The sequence below is a fragment of the Mustela lutreola genome, chromosome 6 (genome assembly GCF_030435805.1).
Source record: "Mustela lutreola isolate mMusLut2 chromosome 6, mMusLut2.pri, whole genome shotgun sequence".
NCBI classification, from domain to species: domain Eukaryota; kingdom Metazoa; phylum Chordata; class Mammalia; order Carnivora; family Mustelidae; genus Mustela; species Mustela lutreola.
The window spans coordinates 82,078,534-82,098,994 of NC_081295.1; the positions used below are offsets into that span (position 1 = coordinate 82,078,534).

Here is a 20,461-nt window from a genome sequence, read left to right on the forward strand (position 1 = left end):
GTCACATGGATCTCAGACACGTCTGAGAATGCTGGAAGACCAGGGAAATTCCATCCGCAGGAAGGACAGAGGAAAGTCACTGAGGAAGGTGTTGGAGGTAGTGGTGGGATCAGAACAATATGATGTGTCATTGTTTGTTGGATTATTTTTGCCTGGGACTGTGGGGGAAACAAGGCTCACTGCATGCAGTGTTACATGTGCACACCCAGGACCACACCAGCAGGCAGGTTTTAAAATTCTTCGAAGTGGGAAAACTGGTGTTCAGACAGGAAACAAATAGATAAGGGCATCTCACTTATTTATAACCTGTCTACATGAGCCATTGGAGCTGACAATCACCAAAGAACCAAGTGGCCCTTGGCCAAGTGTTTTACTGTGGGATTCATGCTGTCAGTCAAGTCTAGGTTTATAGACCCCACCAAAATGTCTCCTCTGGAGAGTCCTTTCTCACGGGTGGAAGCAGTCCCTCCTCTCTGCAATCCCATAGCATTTGTGCATAGCTCCATTTTACTACTGTTCAGACTGCACTGCAATTTGTCTATACATCTGTCTTCCAGAAAAATAGGATAAAGTTTTCTGGAAATTTAATTTTCCACCGTCAATCATGCCCATTCTGCCTTCTACCTGTTAAATTGGGCCGTGAGAAAAAAAAAGAGGGCAGGTCCTTTGTAGAAGAGAGAGGTCATTCATCAACTTTCAAATACCAAGCTGACTTTCCTGATGTCTTTAGTGAAGAACGGGCTAGGGTCAGGTTCAATGACAGAGAAGGCATTCTAAATTCTGTAATTCTCCCACCAGCATATTAAGAATTGATTACCAACTACATCAGAGTTTCTTCTAGAACGTGGAAGGTTGCTCTTTTCTACTTTAGGACCCAATTGGGAGGTCTGGTGTCCTGAAAGGAGGGTGTGAGACAAGGAAGTCCATGCTAGAGAGGAAGAGTGGGGAAAGAGCTTGACTCTCCCACCATGGACTGTGGGAAGAGAAAAGGAATTAACATCGGAGAAGCAAGTGTTGAGTCATAGGTGCCCAGAGGTGCCCTCTCTGCATTGAAGTCCCGGGGGGGGGGGGGAATGCTAGATTGTTAGAGGGAAAACTGAAAGCAAAGCATTGGTTTCCTTTTGGGACAACCACACCAACCTGAAGAGCCTGCATCAGAGAATGATGAGAGGTGAAGTGTCATTAGCAGAGAGCACCCTAGTTCCCCAGAAGCCTTTTCTGGGGCTACTGTTTTGCCAGAAGTCTGAGTGCTCTGCAAAGTGGTGCAGGCTGGCTTACCTGGGGTGGGGCGAGGGGTTCCATCTGACAAGGACCAGCAAGGCTGAAGACCAAACACATTCACAGCCAGATACCTGGAGGCCGCAGATCAGTGAGGATCAGGGGGCTAGTCAGCAAGGAGAGGGACACCCCCACCGGGGGGCAGAGTGAACATCAGAGGCCAGCCGGATGCCAGGCCCAGAGTTGAGGAGCTCCACATCCAATCCAGCAAGTGCACACCCAACAACAGGAGAGCTGTCCTACCCTAGAGAGCAGCCAAAGGATCAACATAGGCCCGAGGTCACACTACAGACCCAGCCACATGCCATCTCAGAAGTGAGTATGGAAGAAGGGACTTCTGAGAGGGTGAGCATTTTTCCAAAAGCAACTCAACTATCCAGAGAAAATGTTCAACTAGAAGACATTAGTAATTTTATATGAAATCAGACTTTTCCCTCCGCCTCCTGCTATTTAGTCAGCTTGTGGGCATTTGAGGGCAAGGTTCCCTAGAAAGATTCGATAAATTATAGGGTTAGGAAGAAGGTGAAGATGCTCTGAACATCTAAGTATAGCACGAGTGAATCTGTGTGGAGACAATGCCTATAACGCTTGAGCTTCTTAAGAGCTGGGACAGTTTTTTCATCATCTCTACATCCCCAGAGCATAGTAGAATACTCAAAAGGTATTTAGTGTTCTATATCTGAGTCCTAAGAATAAATGAACTTACTGATGATGAAACCACTAACGATCACTGTGTTGTCCTACCCCATTGGTAGCTCACCTTTAGAAATTCAACCTTTCATGCATTACCTCATTTATGCAAATATTTCATACATTGTTGGTATCTATATATACAAGATCTTGTGAAGGAAACAAAGATGAATTGTTTCTGCATTTATACAAACACGAGAAATTTATTTAGTGCTTACTGTATACCGGATACACAGGTCTCACCTTCAAGGTCCTTACAGATATGCAGGAGGGAGTAAATATGTTTAAAAAAAAAAAAAAAAAAGTCTGTATTTTTCTCAGGTTAAAAAGCTGGCAGGAAACCTGCAGTGTCCAATCACATATTTATTTATTTATTTTTTAAATTTTATTTTATTTACATATTTAGGTTACTTCTGCAATCGTGAAAATAAAAAGTCCAGATTTAAGAAATCTGAAAGATAGTCAGAATATCATATTCCCTTAAACGGTAAGAACTTTGTCTGCTTTTAAAGCTTTGCTTTTAAATGTACTTTAAAATATCTTTTGAATAGTCATAAACTGCCATAGTCCTACACCAAGGACAGGTAAAACAGCAAGGGTAAAGAAGGAAATACAGTCTTAAAAGCTGAATTCATAATTGTAAACTCGAGCCCATGGATCTGTTTCTAACATGCATAGGCAGTTCTTGTCTCTGGGCTCATCCATGGAGATGGAAATACAAGTTGGCTACAAATAAGAAGTTTAGTGACTTTCTCTCTTATATCATAACTTCTTGACTATGGGACCAGAGGTACATGAGTCCTGAGGATGAGTGGTACCCCTCTCCTGTCTCCAGGAAAGATACTAATGCATACTTTCTTCATCACCCTACTATATTGTATCTTAACTGATAACATAGCTGTCCACTGCCTCACAGCAGGACTCAGGTCTGATCAGTAGTCCTATCCCCAGCCTCTAACTACAGCATAGGCATTTTTGAAACAATAAATACATCTGAAGGGCAAGTCTATTCACATGGCTTAAATTTTCGACATAACAATGTATAAACTACCCAGCCTTTTTCTGGATCTGATACAACTTAACTCATAGCCTACTGAAAACTGACAAAGAGAAAACCCAGAAATGACTGAGAGTTACGTAAAGCAATAAGACAAACTGTCACTTGTGTATATCCTAGCATATTGTGTATGTTATATGTATATGTTGTGTGTATGCCTTGTAGAATTAATTTCAGAACTGGATATCACAATACACACTGGGGAGGCTGGCTTGCATTTGTATTAACTGGTCCTAACATGTTCCGAGTTAGATGAGCAGGACAGAAAGAAAATAACCAGAGCCAGAGGAATTTCTTTCTTGTCCTTTGCCTCTGATGGAAACTGCCAGAAGAATGGAAAGTGCTCTGAAGTATACACTATGTGAGGAGGAGATATGTTGGAGGTACAGACCCCTCAGCATGGTTATCAGCAAGAGTACTGCAAATCGTTTCCAACGTGAGTTAATTTTAGTTGCCAAATACCATGTTTGAAGAGACCAGCTTTCTTCTGATTTCACAGAAGCACCAGTTTCATCTGTTTGCATTTTAGTACTACACGGCTGAAAAAAGATGAATAATCTTTAGGCGAGAAGTTGTAAAGCTGATATTTCTACTGAAATGGTTCGTATGGCACAGTTATAAAAATAGCAGTGCTTTTAGAATTTATCCAAATGTCACCGCTAATCCGTCTCAAAGTCGCAGGCACAGTCTATTCTCTGCAAGTCAAGAGATACAAACTCACAAAGGTGTCTTTAGAATACAATCTTTATAAATCCTTATAAATCTCCTCATTTTCTAATAAGGGAAACAGCTGGGTTTCTTCACTTCAGTGTCTCTCCTCCATCATCTTTTTCCTTAATATGTTATAACTTTTGCCATTGTTAACTTTTTTTAGCTTCCAACTATGAAGGTAAAGTTAAAACTTTTTTTTTTCCCCAAAAGATGTTCAACATTAGCTCCAATGGACCTGCACAATAAAACCACTATGTGTGTTTTGGAATCGCTAAAATAAAAGATGATGATAACACCAAGTGCTGGTGAGGATACGGAGCAGCTGGACCTCTCATACATGGCTGGTGGGAATGTAAAATGGTGCTGCAGCTTTGGAAAGCCATTTGCCAGTTTCTAAAACCAAACAGGCACTTTCCATATGACCCAGCAGATGAACTTTTGCACATTTAGCCCAGAGAAATGAAATCTTATGTTAACCCAAAAATGTGCACATGGATGCTCATAGCACCTTTATTTGTAGAAGCCCAAAGTGGAAACAACTCAAATGTCTCTCAACAGGTGAATGGTTAAACACACTCTGGTACATCTAGACCATGTAATACTATACTTCAATAAAAAGGATTACAATATTGATATATGCAAAAATCTGGATGCACTTAAAAGACGTTATGCTTAATGGGGGAAAAAAAATCTCCAAAGGTTAAACACTGCATGATTCCATTTTATACGGCATCCTCCTGCTAGCAAAATCATATAGCTGGAGAATAGATTAATGGTTGCCAGATGACAGGGATGGGTTGGTGGGATGGGTGCAACTTCACAGCAGGAGCACAACAGAGTTGCTTTGTAGTAATGGGGCAGTTCTGTATCCTAATTGTGCTAGTGGGATCTTACAAATGGGATCACAGACTTACAAATGGGATCAAATTGCACAGAACTACACACACACACACACACACACACACACACACACACATTCATAAATGAAAGAAAAGGGGTTGAAAACTGAAAAAGGTCTGTAGTCTAGTGAACAGTATTGTACCAGTATCAATATACTGGGTTTGACATCATACAAAAGTCATATAAAATGTCACAATTGGGGAAAGCTGCATAAATGATGCAAAAGACGCTATATATTTTTGAAATTCCCTGTGAGTCTATAATCATTTCAAAAATATATATTTAAAAAAAAAAAGAAAAAAATGTTTTCCTTTCAAGTTTCATGTATCAGTTGTTTGTGACATTCAACCCTAAGTTCGGTGAACGAACTCAAAGGGCAGGAAGAAAAAGCAAAGACAGGTTCTTGGTGTCTCTATTTCTTGAAAAATCAAGAAACAAAAGTATTTGGTGCTGTGCCAACTATTAATGAATTCTGGTTTGTGAAAACAGAAGTGCTCTGAAAAAGGGTTACAGGGTCACATCTTATCATTTCTTTCCTCAGAAATTTTCATGGCTTTTACCTATAAAATTAAGTCACACTCTTCCTCCTGACATTGAAGACCTCCTACAATATGGTCCCAACTTAAGTCTTCAGTTCTGTCTTTTTCTATTCCTTTAAGAGAATCCATTGCTTTAATTGGTTCTCTACAGTAGGGCCTGAGTTTTCTTTAAGACTCAAATTTGGCTTCCCATGGCACTTAGCCTTAAGACTCAAACACTTGACCTGGCCATCAAGACTCATAGTGTTTGGTGTCTGCCTCCTTCTCCAGGCCATCTTGTACTAGTCTTCATTCCCTATGCTCAGTCACATGACTGGTCTCCAACTTCATCTTTGCCACAGCCCTTCCTACCCAGGGTCTTAAACCCACTGTCTTCTTTGTTTAGATCTCTTTCCACCCCTCCTCTTTATTTATTTATTATCTCTTATTTTTATTTTTAATTTAATTTTTATTATTACGTTCAGTTAGCCAAAATAAGCCATCATTAATTTTTGCTGTAGTGTTCAACAATTCATTAGTTGCATATAACATTCAGTGCTCATCACAACATGTGCCCTCCTTAATACCATCATCTGGTTATCCCATCACTCCACCCCCTCCCTTCTGTAACCTTCAGTTTGTTTTCTAGAGTCCAGAGTCTCTTATGGCTTGTCTCCCTCTTTGATTTCTTCCCATTTAGTTTTCCCTCCCTTTCCTTGTGGTCATCTGCATTATTCCTTATGTTCCACATATTAGTGAAACCATATGATAATTGTCTTTCTCTTTTTCACTTACTTCGCTTAGCATAATCCCCTCCAGTTCCATCTTTGTTGATGCAAATAGTAGGTATTTATCCTTCCTGATAGCTAAGTGATATTCCATTGTATATATAAACCACATCTTCTTTATCCATTCATCTGCTTAAAGACATCTTGGCTCCTTCCACAGTTTGCCTATTGTGGACATTGCTGTTATAAACATTGGAGTGCAGGTGTCCCTTCTTTATACTATATCTGTATCTTTGGGGTAAATACATAGTAGTGCAATTGCTGGGTCGTAAGGTTCCTCGATTTTTAACTTTTTGAGGAACCTTATACTGTTTTCCAAACTGGCTATACCAGCTTGCATTCTCACCAACAGTGTAAGAGAGTTTCCCTTTCTCCATATCCTTGCCAACATTTGTTTCCTGTCTTGTTAATTTTTCCTTTTAACTGGTGTAAAGTGGTATTTCACTGTGGTTTTGATTTGCATTTCCCTGAGCATGCAATTCCCTAGTCATGTTGAGCATTTTTTCATATGTCTGTTGGCCATTTAGATATCTTCTTTGGTGAAGTGTCTATTTATGTCTTCTGCCCATTTCTTGACTGGATTTTTACTTTTTGGGTACTGAATTTGATAAGTTCTTTATAGATGTTGGATACCGGCCCTTTATATGTAATGTCATTTGCAAATATCTTCTCCCACTCCTCTCCCATTGCCTCTTAGTTTAGTTAACTCTTTCCTTTGCTGTACAGAAGCATTTTAACATGATGAAGTCCCAAAAGTTCAGTTTTACTTTTAAAGATGTGTCTTGAAAGAAGTTGCTGTGGCTGATGTCAAAGAGGTTACTGCCTATGTTCTCCTCCATTGAATGAATTCCTGTCTTACATTGGGGTCTTTCATCCATTTTGAATTTATCTTTGTGTATTGTGTAAGAAAATGGTCCAGTTTCATTCTTCTGCATGTGGCTGTCCAATTTATTGAAGAGACTCTTTTTTCCATTGGATATTCTTTCCTGATTTGTTGAACATTATTTGACTGTATAGTTGAGGGTCCACTTTGGGGGTCTCTATTCTGTTCTAATGATCTGTGTGTCTGTTTTTGTGCCAATACCATGCAGTCTTGATGATCACAACTTGAAGTCAGGCATTGTGATGCTCCCAGCTTTGGTTTTCTTTTTCAGGACTCCTCTGGCAATTCAGGGTCTTTTCTGGTTCCATACAGATTTTAGGATTGTTCGTTCCAGCTCTGTAAAAAATGTCAATGGTATTTTGATAGGGATTGCATTGAAAATGTAGATTGCTCTGGGCAGCATAGATAGTTTAACAATCTTTATTCTTTATTCTTCCAATCCATGAGCATGGACTTTTTCCCCATTTCTTTGTGTCTTCCTCAATTTCTTTCACAAGTATTCTGTAGTTTCTAGAGTATAGCTCCTTTACCTCTTTGGTTAGGTTTATTCCTAGGTATCTAATGGTTTTTGGTGCTATTACAAATGGAATCAATTCCTTAATTTCTCTTTCTTTAGTTACATTGTTAGTGTATAGAATTGCAACTGATTTCTGTGCATTGATTTTGTATCCTGCCACATTGCTGAATTGCTATATGAGTTCTAGTAATTTGTGGATGGAGTATCATGTCATTTGCAATGAGAGAGAGTTTGACTTCTTCTTTGCCAATCTGAATGTCTTTTATTTCTTTTTGTTGTCTGATTGTTGAGGCTAGGACTTCTAGTACTATGTTGAACAATAATGGTGATAGTTGGCATCGCTGTTGTCTCCTGACCTTAAAGCAAAACTCTCAGTTTTTCCCCATTGAGAATGATATTGACTGTGGACTTTTCATAGACTTTGCATAGATGTTTTTATGGTGTTGAGGTATGGTCCCTCTATCCTAATACTTTGAAGAGTTTGAATCAGAAAAGGATGCTTTTATTTTATCAAATGCTTTTTCTGCATCAATTGAAAAGATCATATAGTTCTTATCTTTTCTTTTATTAATGTACTCTATCACGTTGATTGATTTCTGAATGTTGAACCACCCTTTCATCCCAGGAATAAATCCCACCTGGTCGTGGTGAATGATCATTTTAGCACCCTGTTGGATCCTATTGGCTAGGATCTTATTGAGTATTTTGGCATCCATGCTCATCAGGTATACTGCTCTGTAATTCTCCTTTTTGATGAGGTCTTTGTCTCATTTTGGGATCAGGGTAATGCTGGCTTCATAGAATGATTTGGAATTTTTCCTTCTATTTCTATTTTTTTGAAACAGCTTCAATAGAATAGGTATTATTTCTTCTTTAAATATTTGGAAGAATTCCCCTGGGAAGCCATCTGGCCCTGGGCTCTTGTTTGTTGGGAGATTTCTTTTTTCTTTTTTTTTTTTTTTTGCATTTTATTTTTTTTTTTTTAATTTTTATTTTTTTTAATTTTTTATTTTTTATAAACATATATTTTTATCCCCAGGGGTACAGGTCTGTGAATCACCAGGTTTACACACTTCACAGCACTCACTAAATCACATACCCTCCCCAATGTCCATAATCCCACCCCCTTCTCCCAAACCCCCTCCCCCCGGCAACCCTCAGTTTGTTTTGTGAGATTAAGAGTCACTTATGGTTTGTCTCCCTCCCAATCCCATCTTGTTTCATTTATTCTTCTTCTACCCACTTAAGCCTCCATGTTGCATCACCACTTCCTCATATCAGGGAGATCATATGATAGTTGTCTTTCTCTGCTTGACTTATTTCGCTAAGCATGATACGCTCTAGTTCCATCCATGTTGTTGCAAATGGCAAGATTTCATTTCTTTTGATGGCTGCATAGTACTCCATTGTGTATATATACCACATCTTCTTGATCCATTCATCTGTTGATGGACATCTAGGTTCTTTCCATAGTTTGGCTATTGTGGACATTGCTGCTATAAACATTCGGGTGCATGTGTCCCTTTGGATCACTACATTTGTATCTTTAGGGTAAATACCCAATAGTGCAATTGCTGGGTCATAGGGCAGTTCTATTTTCAACATTTTGAGGAACCTCCATGCTGTTTTCCAGAGTGGCTGCACCAGCTTGCATTCCCACCAACAGTGTAGGAGGGTTCCCCTTTCTCCGCATCCTCGCCAGCATCTGTCATTTCCTGACTTGTTGATTTTAGCCATTCTGACTGGTGTGAGGTGATATCTCATTGTGGTTTTGATTTGTATTTCCCTGATGCCGAGTGATATGGAGCACTTTTTCATGTGTCTGTTGGCCATCTGGATGTCTTCTTTGCAGAAATGTCTGTTCATGTCTTCTGCCCATTTCTTGATTGGATTATTTGTTCTTTGGGTGTTGAGTTTGCTAAGTTCTTTATAGATTCTGGACACTAGTCCTTTATCTGATATGTCGTTTGCAAATATCTTCTCCCATTCTGTCAGTTGTCTTTTGGTTTTGTTAACTGTTTCCTTTGCTGTGCAAAAGCTTTTGATCTTGATGAAATCCCAGTAGTTCATTTTTTCCCTTGCTTCCCTTGCCTTTTGCGTTGTTCCTAGGAAGATGTTGCTGCGGCAGAGGTCGAAGAGGTTGCTGCCCGTGTTCTCCTCAAGGATTTTGATGGATTCCTTTCGTACATTGAGGTCCTTCATCCATTTTGAGTCTATTTTTGTGTGTGGTGTAAGGAAATGGTCCAATTTCATTTTTCTGCATGTGGCTGTCCAATTTTCCCAGCACCATTTATTGAAAAGGCTGTCTTTTTTCCATTGGACATTCTTTCCTGCTTTGTCGAAGATTAGTTGACCATAGAGTTGAGGGTCTATTTCTGGGCTCTCTATTCTGCTCCATTGATCTATGTGTCTGTTTTTGTGCCAGTACCATGCTGTCTTGATGATGACAGCTTTGTAATAGAGCTTGAAGTCCGGAATTGTGATGCCACCAACGTTGGCTTTCTTTTTCAATATCCCTTTGGCTATTCGAGGTCTTTTCTGGTTCCATATAAATTTTAGAATTATTTGTTCCATTTCTTTGAAAAAGATGGATGGTACTTTGATAGGAATTGCATTAAATGTGTAGATTGCTTTAGGTAGCATAGACATTTTCACAATATTTATTCTTCCAATCCAGGAGCATGGAACATTTTTCCATTTCTTTGTGTCTTCCTCAATTTCTTTCATGAGTACTTTATAGTTTTCTGAGTATAGATTCTGTGTCTCTTTGGTTAGGTTTATTCCTAGGTATCTTATGGTTTTGGATGCAATTGTAAATGGGATTGACTCCTTAATATCTCTTTCTTCTGTCTTGCTGTTGGTGTAGAGAAATGCAACTGATTTCTGTGCATTGATTTTATATCCTGACACTTTACTGAATTCCTGTATAAGTTCTAGCAGTTTTGGAGTGGAGTCTTTTGGGTTTTCCACATATAGTATCATATCATCTGCGAAGAGTGATAATTTGACTTCTTCTTTGCCGATTTGAATGCCTTTAATTTCCTTTTGTTGTCTGATTGCTGAGGCTAGGACCTCTAGTACGATGTTGAATAGCAGTGGTGATAATGGACATCCCTGCCGTGTTCCTGACCTTAGCGGAAAAGCTTTCAGTTTTTCTCCATTGAGAATGATATTTGCGGTGGGTTTTTCATAGATGGCTTTGTTGATATTGAGGTATGTGCCCTCTATCCCTACACTTTGAAGAGTTTTGATCAGGAAGGGATGTTGTACTTTGTCAAATGCTTTTTCAGCATCTATTGAGAGTATCATATGGTTCTTGTTCTTTCTTTTATTGATGTGTTGTATCACATTGACTGATTTGCGGATGTTGAACCAACCTTGCAGCCCTGGAATAAATCCCACTTGGTCGTGGTGAATAATCTTTTTAATGTACTGTTGAATCCTATTGGCTAGTATTTTGTTGAGTATTTTCGCATCTGTGTTCATCAAGGATATCGGTCTATAGCTCTCTTTTTTGGTGAGATCCTTGTCTGGTTTTGGGATCAAGGTGATGCTGGCCTCATAAAATGAGTTTGGAAGTTTTCCTTCCATTTCTATTTTTTGGAACAGTTTCAGGAGAATAGGAATTAGTTCTTCTTTAAATGTTTGGTAGAATTCCCCCGGGAAGCCGTCTGGCCCTGGGCTTTTGTTTGTTTGGAGATTTTTAATGACTGTTTCAATCTCCTTACTGGTTATGGGTCTGTTCAGGCTTTCTATTTCTTCCTGGTTCAGTTGTGGTAGTTTATATGTTTCTAGGAATGCATCCATTTCTTCCAGATTGTCAAATTTATTGCCGTAGAGTTGCTCATAGTATGTTCTTATAATAGTTTGTATTTCTTTGGTGTTAGTTGTGATCTCTCCTCTTTCATTCATGATTTTATTTATTTGGGTCCTTTCTCTTTTCTTTTTGATAAGTCGGGCCAGGGGCTTATCAATTTTATTAATTCTTTCAAAGAACCAGCTCCTACTTTCGTTGATTTGTTCTATTGTTTTTTTGGTTTCTATTTCATTGATTTCTGCTCTGATCTTTATGATTTCTCTTCTCCTGCTGGGCTTAGGGTTTCTTTCTTGTTCTTTCTCCAGCTCCTTTAGGTGTAGGGTTAGGTTGTGTACCTGAGACCTTTCTTGTTTCTTGAGAAAGGCTTGTACCGCTATATATTTTCCTCTCAGGACTGCCTTTGTTGTGTCCCACAGATTTTGAACCGTTGTATTTTCATTATCATTTGTTTCCATGATTTTTTTCAATTCTTCTTTAATTTCCCGGTTGACCCATTCATTCTTTAGAAGGATACTGTTTAGTCTCCATGTATTTGGGTTCTTTCCAAACTTCCTTTTGTGGTTGAGTTCTAGCTTTAGAGCATTGTGGTCTGAAAATATGCAGGGAATGATCCCAATCTTTTGATACCGGTTGAGTCCTGATTTAGGACCGAGGATGTGATCTATTCTGGAGAATGTTCCATGTGCACTAGAGAAGAATGTGTATTCTGTTGCTTTGGGATGAAATATTCTGAATATATCTGTGATGTCCATCTGGTCCAGTGTGTCGTTTAAGGCCTTTATTTCCTTGCTGATCTTTTGCTTGGATGACCTGTCCATTTCAGTGAGGGGAGTGTTAAAGTCCCCTACTATTATTGTATTATTGTTGATGTGTTTCTTTGATTTTGTTATTAATTGGTTTATATAGTTGGCTGCTCCCACATTGGGGGCATAGATATTTAAAATTGTTAAATCTTCTTGTTGGACAGACCCTTTGAGTATGATATAGTGTCCTTCCTCATCTCTTATTATAGTCTTTGGCTTAAAATCTAATTGATCTGATATAAGGATTGCCACTCCTGCTTTCTTCTGATGTCCATTAGCATGGTAAATTCTTTTCCACCCCCTCACTTTAAATCTGGAGGTGTCTTCGGGCTTAAAATGTGTTTCTTGGAGGCAACATATAGATGGGTTTTGTTTTTTTATCCATTCTGATACCCTGTGTCTTTTGACAGGGGCATTTAGCCCATTCACATTCAGGGTAACTATTGAGAGATATGAATTTAGTGCCATTGTATTGCCTGTAAGGTGACTGTTACTGTATATGGTCTCTGTTCCTTTCTGATCTACCACTTGTAGGCTCTCTCTTTGCTTAGAGGACCCCTTTCAAGATTTCCTGTAGAGCTGGTTTGGTATTTGCAAATTCTTTCAGTTGTTGTTTGAGTTGGGAGATTTTTGATTACTGCTTCAATTTCCTTATTGGCTGGGGGTCTGTTTAGATTGTCTATTTCTTCCTGTTTCAGTCTTAGTAGTTTTTAAGTTTCCAGGAATACATCTATTTCTTTCACTCCCCTTTTAGACTTCAGTTTCACTATCAGTTCTTCAGAAGATAACCTTCCCCAACTTGCCATTGGAAGTCAGGTTGGTTTGAGAGCCATTTTCATAGAACTGTGTTGCTTTCCTTTAGAATGCTTATCCTTCATTAAAACTATACATCCATTTGTTTGATTATTTGACCAAATGCTTCCTTCCCTATTTGACTAAAAGTTCCATGAGAATACAGCTTCTATCTATTTTTGCTTGCAGCTTTATTCACCACTTAATAAAATGTCTTGAACATAGAATTATTCAGTAATTATTCTTTTAGTGACTGGCTGAATCAAACTGGAATAACTGCTCCCCAATCATATTCATTGGGTTTCCTGCTCCCACGCTTCTGTCATGCTCTTCATCCCATGTGCAAATCTATACCCACATTTTATCTTCTCTACATTTTATCTAATCTTATAGACTCATATGAATGGGTACTTTCTTGGTCTTTGGAAATAAACATCATCTCTGCCTTCTTTGGAAACTGTAGCACTTAGGCATCTGTTCTCTTGCCGTACTTGGCATTGCTATCGATAGATTTTTGCCTCTTATGCTCTTTATCAATTCATATGTTTCTGGAGGGCAAGGCTTATTCATTTCTCTTTATGTCACTTGCAATAACTAGCTCATTTCTCAGAGGCTTAATTAATATATTTTCCTTATTGATTAATATGAGTAAAAGCTAAACACATATTAAAAGCTGAATTAATATTTATAAAAATAAGGAAAAATTATTGGCACTTGTTAGTTCTACTGATTTCCAATGAGTAAACAAAATTAAATTACTAAATAGCTGTACAGACATGGTTCCAGAACAAATGCCTTCTGTTCTGACCATTTATCATTATTTAATAGGCTTATTTGTTGTACGTTGCAAAGTCATTCTAAAATTGTTAGATTCAACTTGCTTTTTTACTTTTCACTATTCCTTGCTCGGTAAATTACAATGAAGACCAACTGATATTCCAGTAGAATTATTATTTTTCTTTCTTGCTAAAGAATTAAGATAAACTTTTTCAGGTTTATCAGGCATTGAAGAACGAATTTGAGAGAGGTAGCAGGATGGATCAGAATGGTGGGGTATGACATGGGTTGAACTAAACACCTGAAGACCATGAGACCAGTTGTTAGGAATAAATTGCCACTGCTCCAAAAAGAAAAGAAAGGAAGAGAAAGGAAAATTGAAAAAAACAAACTTTTTTTTCAAAAAAGCTCCATAGAACTTAAGAAACCAACAATTGGTTGTGACTTTACAATGCTTAAAAACAAACAAACAAAAAACCCACAGAAGCCAACTAGATTTTCAAAGGGGAGCATCTCCTCTTCATTCTCCCCAGGCTCACTTACAGTTTTTGGCTCTGGACTAATGGGCTCAGCTCTGCCACAAAGCTAACATTTGTCTCTTCCTTCTCCTGCCCTATCTGTAAAGACATTCTGGAGGCCTCTACATTTAGGTAGAGAACTGCTGGGAATTTCTGTGCCCCCTAAAAGTGGAAATCAATACAACTGAATTAACTTCTTTAAACATTTATTGAGTACCTGGCATGTGCTGGGTTTTCTAGTAGATACTAGAACTTCGGAGGTGAACAAGAAATTACCCTTGCTTGTCTACCTAAGAACTCACAGTCGGGTGGAGTAGGTAGGAATATTTAAACATCATTCTTCAGTAAGACAGACTGTAGACAGAGCTAACAAATAAAGTGCCATGGGAGCCCAGAAGAGAGATACCTATTTCTGTTGTGGGACTCATTGAAGTGAGTGGGAGTGAAGCTGAGTATGGGGGCACGTAGCTGATTTCCCAGCATTTATTCATCTTTCTCCTCCTGCAGTGGGTGACATGTGATTAGTGGGATTGATCCCATTCTGAGGCCACGAGTGAGTCCTGACTGGTGAGTCAGTAACTCTCAAGCAGAGATGGTACTTCTCTGCCAGAGGGCATTTGGAAATCCACAGGGACACTTTTAGTTGTTATAAGGCTGAAAAAGACCCTACTAGCTTTTAGTGGACAGAAGCTAAGAATGTTCAATGACCAATAAAGTAGGAAAGGGACCCAAATCATGAAAAATTGCCCCACCCAAAATGCCAGTAGTACTCCTGAAAAACATGAGTCTGAGACAATCAGAAATCTTATCCTGTATTGGGTTGGGGAGTCCAACTTGAAGCCAATTAGCTCACAGCATTCCCCTGCTGTCATTGTGGTCCAATTAGTATAAGGGTTCTGGACTTCTTTTCAATGGGTTTAGGTAGACAAGCATCCCTTCTGTCTCACTGGGCATGCAGGAGGAAGCCTGCAGCCCCATCTCATTCCAGCTTAGACAACTTCCCATTCAATCCATGCAATCTAAATATGTTTAGGTGGTTGGTCTGCTTGCTTGATTCTGCATCATTTAAAAAAAATTTTTTTTTAAAAGATTTTATTTATTCATTTGACAGAGAGAGATCACAAGTAGGCAGACAGGCAGGCAGAGAGAGAGAGGAGGAAGCAGGCTCCTGGCCAAGCAGAGAGCCAGATGTGGGGCTTAATCCCAGGATCTGGGACCATGACCTGAGCTGAAGGCAGAGGCTTTAACCCACTGAGCCACCCAGGTGCCCCTGATTCTGCATTTTTGTTATTGTTTTTCTGAGTAAATTATCTGAATGGCAGGAATGTTGTTGTGATATCAAGTCTAAGTAAGATATAACATACGTGAATAATATTTTGTTTTCATCCCAGAGCCTTGGAATGCTATAAAATTCATAATATGGCCATAAAGGGGAAATGAGGGTAAAAAAAAAAGGTCAAGTGTATAATTTATGGTATAATGAAGAATGTAAATGGTGTCTGGTGAAAGTTGTGAAAACCTAAGTTTAAACTTGCAATTGTGTTTGTGTGTGTGTGTATGTGTGTGTACACACACCCATGTGCATAAAAGAAAAGGAGAGGGAGGAAGGGGGGGACAGAGTGGCTATCTTCATGAATAACACTATTTAGGAATTTGTATCTTGTTCTTTTAGGAAAGATTCTGTCCCTTCTGGTTGCAAAATCTCCTTATTAAAGAAAGCTAAAAGAAAAGATTATTAAGCACTGATTACTTAATCAAAGTCCATTAACTTGTTCTAAGATGTTTTAAGTTGTGTTTAAAATGACTCTGTTTTTATGCCTATTAACTCTCCTACTGACATAAGTAGTCAGTAGGTAGTATAAATACTACCAACTATGGTATTTTCCTACATTTTCAGTAGTTATAGTCCAATAAGAACAAAGAGGAAAAAGATATGCAATTACATTTGAATTAAGAAAAATTAATAAGACATAGAAATAATGCACAAGTTAATTTTTAAACACCCAATGTCCCTCTTGCAAAACCTTTAGAGAAGTATTTAGATTTCCAGGTGACTAAACTGAAAGCAAACTACATCTGGAAACTGAGGAGGGTGAGAAATACATAAGATCCGCCAGTACCTGAATACTGGTCAGAGTCGTGTACTGGTAAGCCTTGACCACCAGGTAATTTGCTTCCAGGTCGATGAGTCCCAGGATCATATATTTCCACCATCTTCGTCGTAAAATTGCCAGGAGGTTTTCTTCTCCTGTGTCATGAAGGTGAGAAGAAATGGGTTAGGTTCTGAAATAGAAACTATATTTAGAAGGATTCTAAATTACCGTTGTACTCTATATTTTTCTTGTTCCTTAACAAATATTCAATTAAACAAATGAATTGTGTCAAAGATTGACATGTTTTTACTTAGCTAATAGTCTTCATTGTAGACCTTGTCTTTTCAAATTGGTTTTTATACCAGAATAAGACTAGGTAGGTTTTTAGTTCACCATGAAAGGCATTTTTCTCATGAACATCTGATGAAAAAAAAAAGTCACATAATGTAAAAATAAAAGGAAAGGCATACCAGAAAGGCTGCATAAACACATACAAAGTCCAAATCATTCTAAACTTCAGTATTGTGGTAAAATAGAAAGAAACAAAATGAGGGTAGGCCAATGGACAAAGGCCTATGCTTGACAGCACATCTGCAGTTAGACTCCCAGATGCCATCCTGAGTGCTTGCCCAGCTTTGAACATTACATGCTTTGAACATTATATTCTGGTGGGGTGTGGGTGATGGGAAAGAATTAAAGTAGAGGGTCACTCTCGGATGGACAAGAGCCATAGGATCATGGTCTGAATATTGCTCCCAACCATAATCTTCACCATCTTGCCTCTTAAGTTTATAACATCAGAACAGATTTTGAATCCCTTAGCTTTTCATCCATATTTCATCCATTCAAGCCTGAAAGAAATCTTATTTCTCAAGGGGAAATCATGATTGTTAATAACAGCTCTCTAGAGTCAAGCTGTGAGGTCTTCATAGAAGTATGGGATCTGCAGAAACTGAGTGAATAGTGACTGTGTTCATTATGATTGCTGCACAACAAATTATCCTAAAACACTGCTGCCTAAAACAATAAGCAACGATTACCTCCTTGTTTTGTGGGTCAAGAGTCTGAACACAGCTTAACCGAGTGTCTCTGATTCAAGCTGTCTCAATAAGCTGCAGTCAAGTTATCACCCATGGATGTAGTCACATCTGAAGGTCTGACTGGGGAGGGATCTCCTTCTAAACTCACTCAGCATGGCTATTAGCAGGCCTCAGTCCTTACCTCAAGGGCCTACCTGAAGACATGGCAGTGTGATTTCACCCAGGATGAGCACTGGGGGCAATGGAGACAAAGTGCAGGAGAGAGGGAAAGTACAAGTTTTTTTTAATAACATTATCAGAAATGGGATTTCTCCCCTATTCTCTTCTTTAAAGGAGGGTCAACAAGTTTAACCTACACTCAAGGAAGAGAATTTTGTAAGGGTGTGACTATCAGGAGGCAGAGATCATTGGAGGTTATCTTAGAGGTTGGCTTCCCCAGTGACACACACATCTAGTATTTTAGCTATGCTTAAGCTGGTTCTCAAGAACCTCAACAGACTCCACATCCTCACCTGTCTCTGAGCCACTCTCGGGACTTTGAACTCCTAATTTCTACCACTGGTCTTATTCAACTCACCTTATGATATGAGGTGAAGACCGTTTCAACCTTACATAAATTTGTAAAACAAATCTTTCCAGCTACATAGAGAATGTTGGAGTCTGAGCTGTGCCTAGTTGGCAACAGAGAGAGGTCTCTGGACCTTTGGTAGCTAACCCAGTTTTCAAGCCTCATTTTGGGAGCCACACTTCTCACAGCATTTGTTTCACGTACACTAAAAATCTTTCTGACTTGGTGAATTGTTAATTCCTGTTCATCCTTCAAAATTTAGCTATTCTCTGCCATTCTGTCTGCTGTCACTGCCCCCTTGGCAATGTGTACCCAGTAGATCCTTTCACGTGATTGTGACTACTTAGAAATTTTCTCTTCACAAAACTGAGAGTTTGGGGATGATAAGACATCAATGTCCCAGTCATATATGTATCCATTGCCCTAAGCATACTGACATATAATAAGGATTAGCGAAGTGTTTTGGAATGGACAAATAATTGAACTGAAAAAAAGTGTGACGTGCTATTTCTCTGAGTACCTCAAGAGTCAGCTCTAGTATATGAGTCACATTTCTTGTGTTTTGCACTGAGATTCATAGCCAGTGGATGTGATCCCCAAGGTCATTTCTTTATAGCAGCTCATTTTGACAGCACCCTTGCACAGCACTTCTGCCTTCTTTATCTGCCTACACATTTGATCAATCAACACACTTCTCAAGATTTACTTTGTAAATTAGTGATTTGCCACCTGACTGAATATTCCCATCTTCTTGAGAGGTTTTTAAAAATCTCAATGCTTGGGACCAGACACTCAAAATTCTAGTGTAGTTGGCTTTGGGTGGACCTGGGCATTGCACTGAGGATCAAACTTAGGACTTTGAAATGGTTGATGTCCAGTGGTTATCCTCAGGATGGCCTGCGCTAGGAATTTCAGATATAACCACAAAGTAGTGAATGCTCTTCATACCAAAGAAACACCTGAATATCTGGCCTGAAGTATGCTTTTCCTTGTCTTGTCTCTGGGCTTTTCCCTGTGCTGATTCCTCTGCTTGGACTGTTTTTCTTCCAGTCTCCAAATGAAAGATGAGCATAGACACTAACACCAGGGAGCCTTCCTTGATCTTCGTAGGGCTGGATTTCCCTGTAATATGCTTCTTTAACACCCTTTGCTTACCCACATACAATACTAATTTCAATATATTATAAATGACCTGTTTTCTTGACCCTATTACTCATTAGATTATTAACAATTTGAAGACAGTAGCATTACCTTGGTCATCACTTTATCTCTAGGATCCAAAAATACATAGTAAGCGGTCAATAACTAATACAAAATGTATGAATAAATTTCATGTTTAATAATCTCAGCAATGCTAAGTAGATAGAAATTGAGGTATCCACTTTATAGTAGATATATAGTAGATATATATTTATACATATATTTATAGTAGATATATATTTATACATTTATACATATATATATTTATACATATATTTATAGTAGATATATGTTTATACATTCATGTTCCAGACAATGAAAATTGTTTTCCAGTTAGAATGTAGACAATATCTGACACAATTAATTTGGTGACCATTTTACACATGACATACTATACATAGGTCATAAAAAGGTCGATGGCGTATTTAACTGCAAAGCTGCAATTCTATAGTTACAGGTCATTGTCCCAGTTAATTTACACAATGAACAGACAGTTGCCAAACTCAGAGCATACCAGCCACATCTCAATGATGTAAGACTGAAAATCTGGGTCATGGTGCTGTTTGTTCTACCAATCAATAACATATTCAAAGTGTAATTCATTACATAGATTCAAAGGAATGATTAATTGACTTGCTGTTCTGCTGCAAAAGTCTGCAAAGCAAAACACCTAAATAAATGTTCCATATTGTTCCATATTGTTTGATTTGAGGCACCAGAAAACATACAACATTCTTGCACAGCAAAATTATCCAGGAAGGCAAGAGAGCACTTTTGTATTTTTGGCTGAGCAAAAAATCCAGCCCTACGAACGACTGCTTAGGGATTTATCTACATGACTCTTATTAACACTGATGTACAACAGGACATTAAAATTCTTTCTAAAATAATGAAAATGCGTTCTTTTCAGCCTTTGTACCAAAACACTCCCTAAATCTCTTAAAATAGGGCCATCCATAAGAAACACCAGCACAACTGGTGGTATGTTAATGCTTTGAAATTCTTTTTTTTTTTTTTTTTTTTTAATTAACTGAAGGAGTAATAAAATCCATGGGTGGAAACTTTAGAATTACAGTTTGCCATTTGCATGCATTCTGTTAATTATTATTTTTATTATCAATATGTTCAAATATAAATAAAATTATTAGAGAATATTATAATAAGGTAACCTGTCATCTGATTTAATAGATGTTAACATTTTGCCATATTTGCTTCATAAATATTGGGTTTTCTTCTGAGGAAGAAAATGTTTAAGATAAAACTGAAGCTCCCCTTCTGCTCTTGCCAGATTCTATTCCTTTCCCTCCTTCCGCACATCACTGTCTTGATATTGTTGTGGATCCTTCATGTTTGTGTTTTTGTTATACATTTCCTAGTTACGTTTGTATCCAAAACGGTATGTTTTTAAACTTTAAATGAAAGTTTACTGTATATACTGTAGATGTCATTCTTCTAGGTTCTTCTTCTTTTTTTTTTTTAATGTTTAACATTGTTTTAGAAATGTATCCCTA

At 38.3% G+C, this 20,461-nt stretch overlaps 1 protein-coding gene across 2 annotated transcripts in view; it reads right to left on the reverse strand.

Moving 5' to 3' along the window:
* The window catches only part of SLC35F1 (solute carrier family 35 member F1), a 394,657-nt gene that overhangs the window by 64,116 nt on the left and 310,080 nt on the right, over positions 1–20,461 (reverse strand). For both annotated transcript variants that reach the window (XR_009354673.1, XM_059177729.1), the window contains exon 3: positions 16,170–16,297. Coding sequence is in view for 1 of the 2 variants with exons in the window: in XM_059177729.1 (XP_059033712.1) it covers positions 16,170–16,297 (128 nt within the window). In the remaining variant the exon portion in view is untranslated. The remainder of the gene's footprint in view (positions 1–16,169; positions 16,298–20,461) is intronic.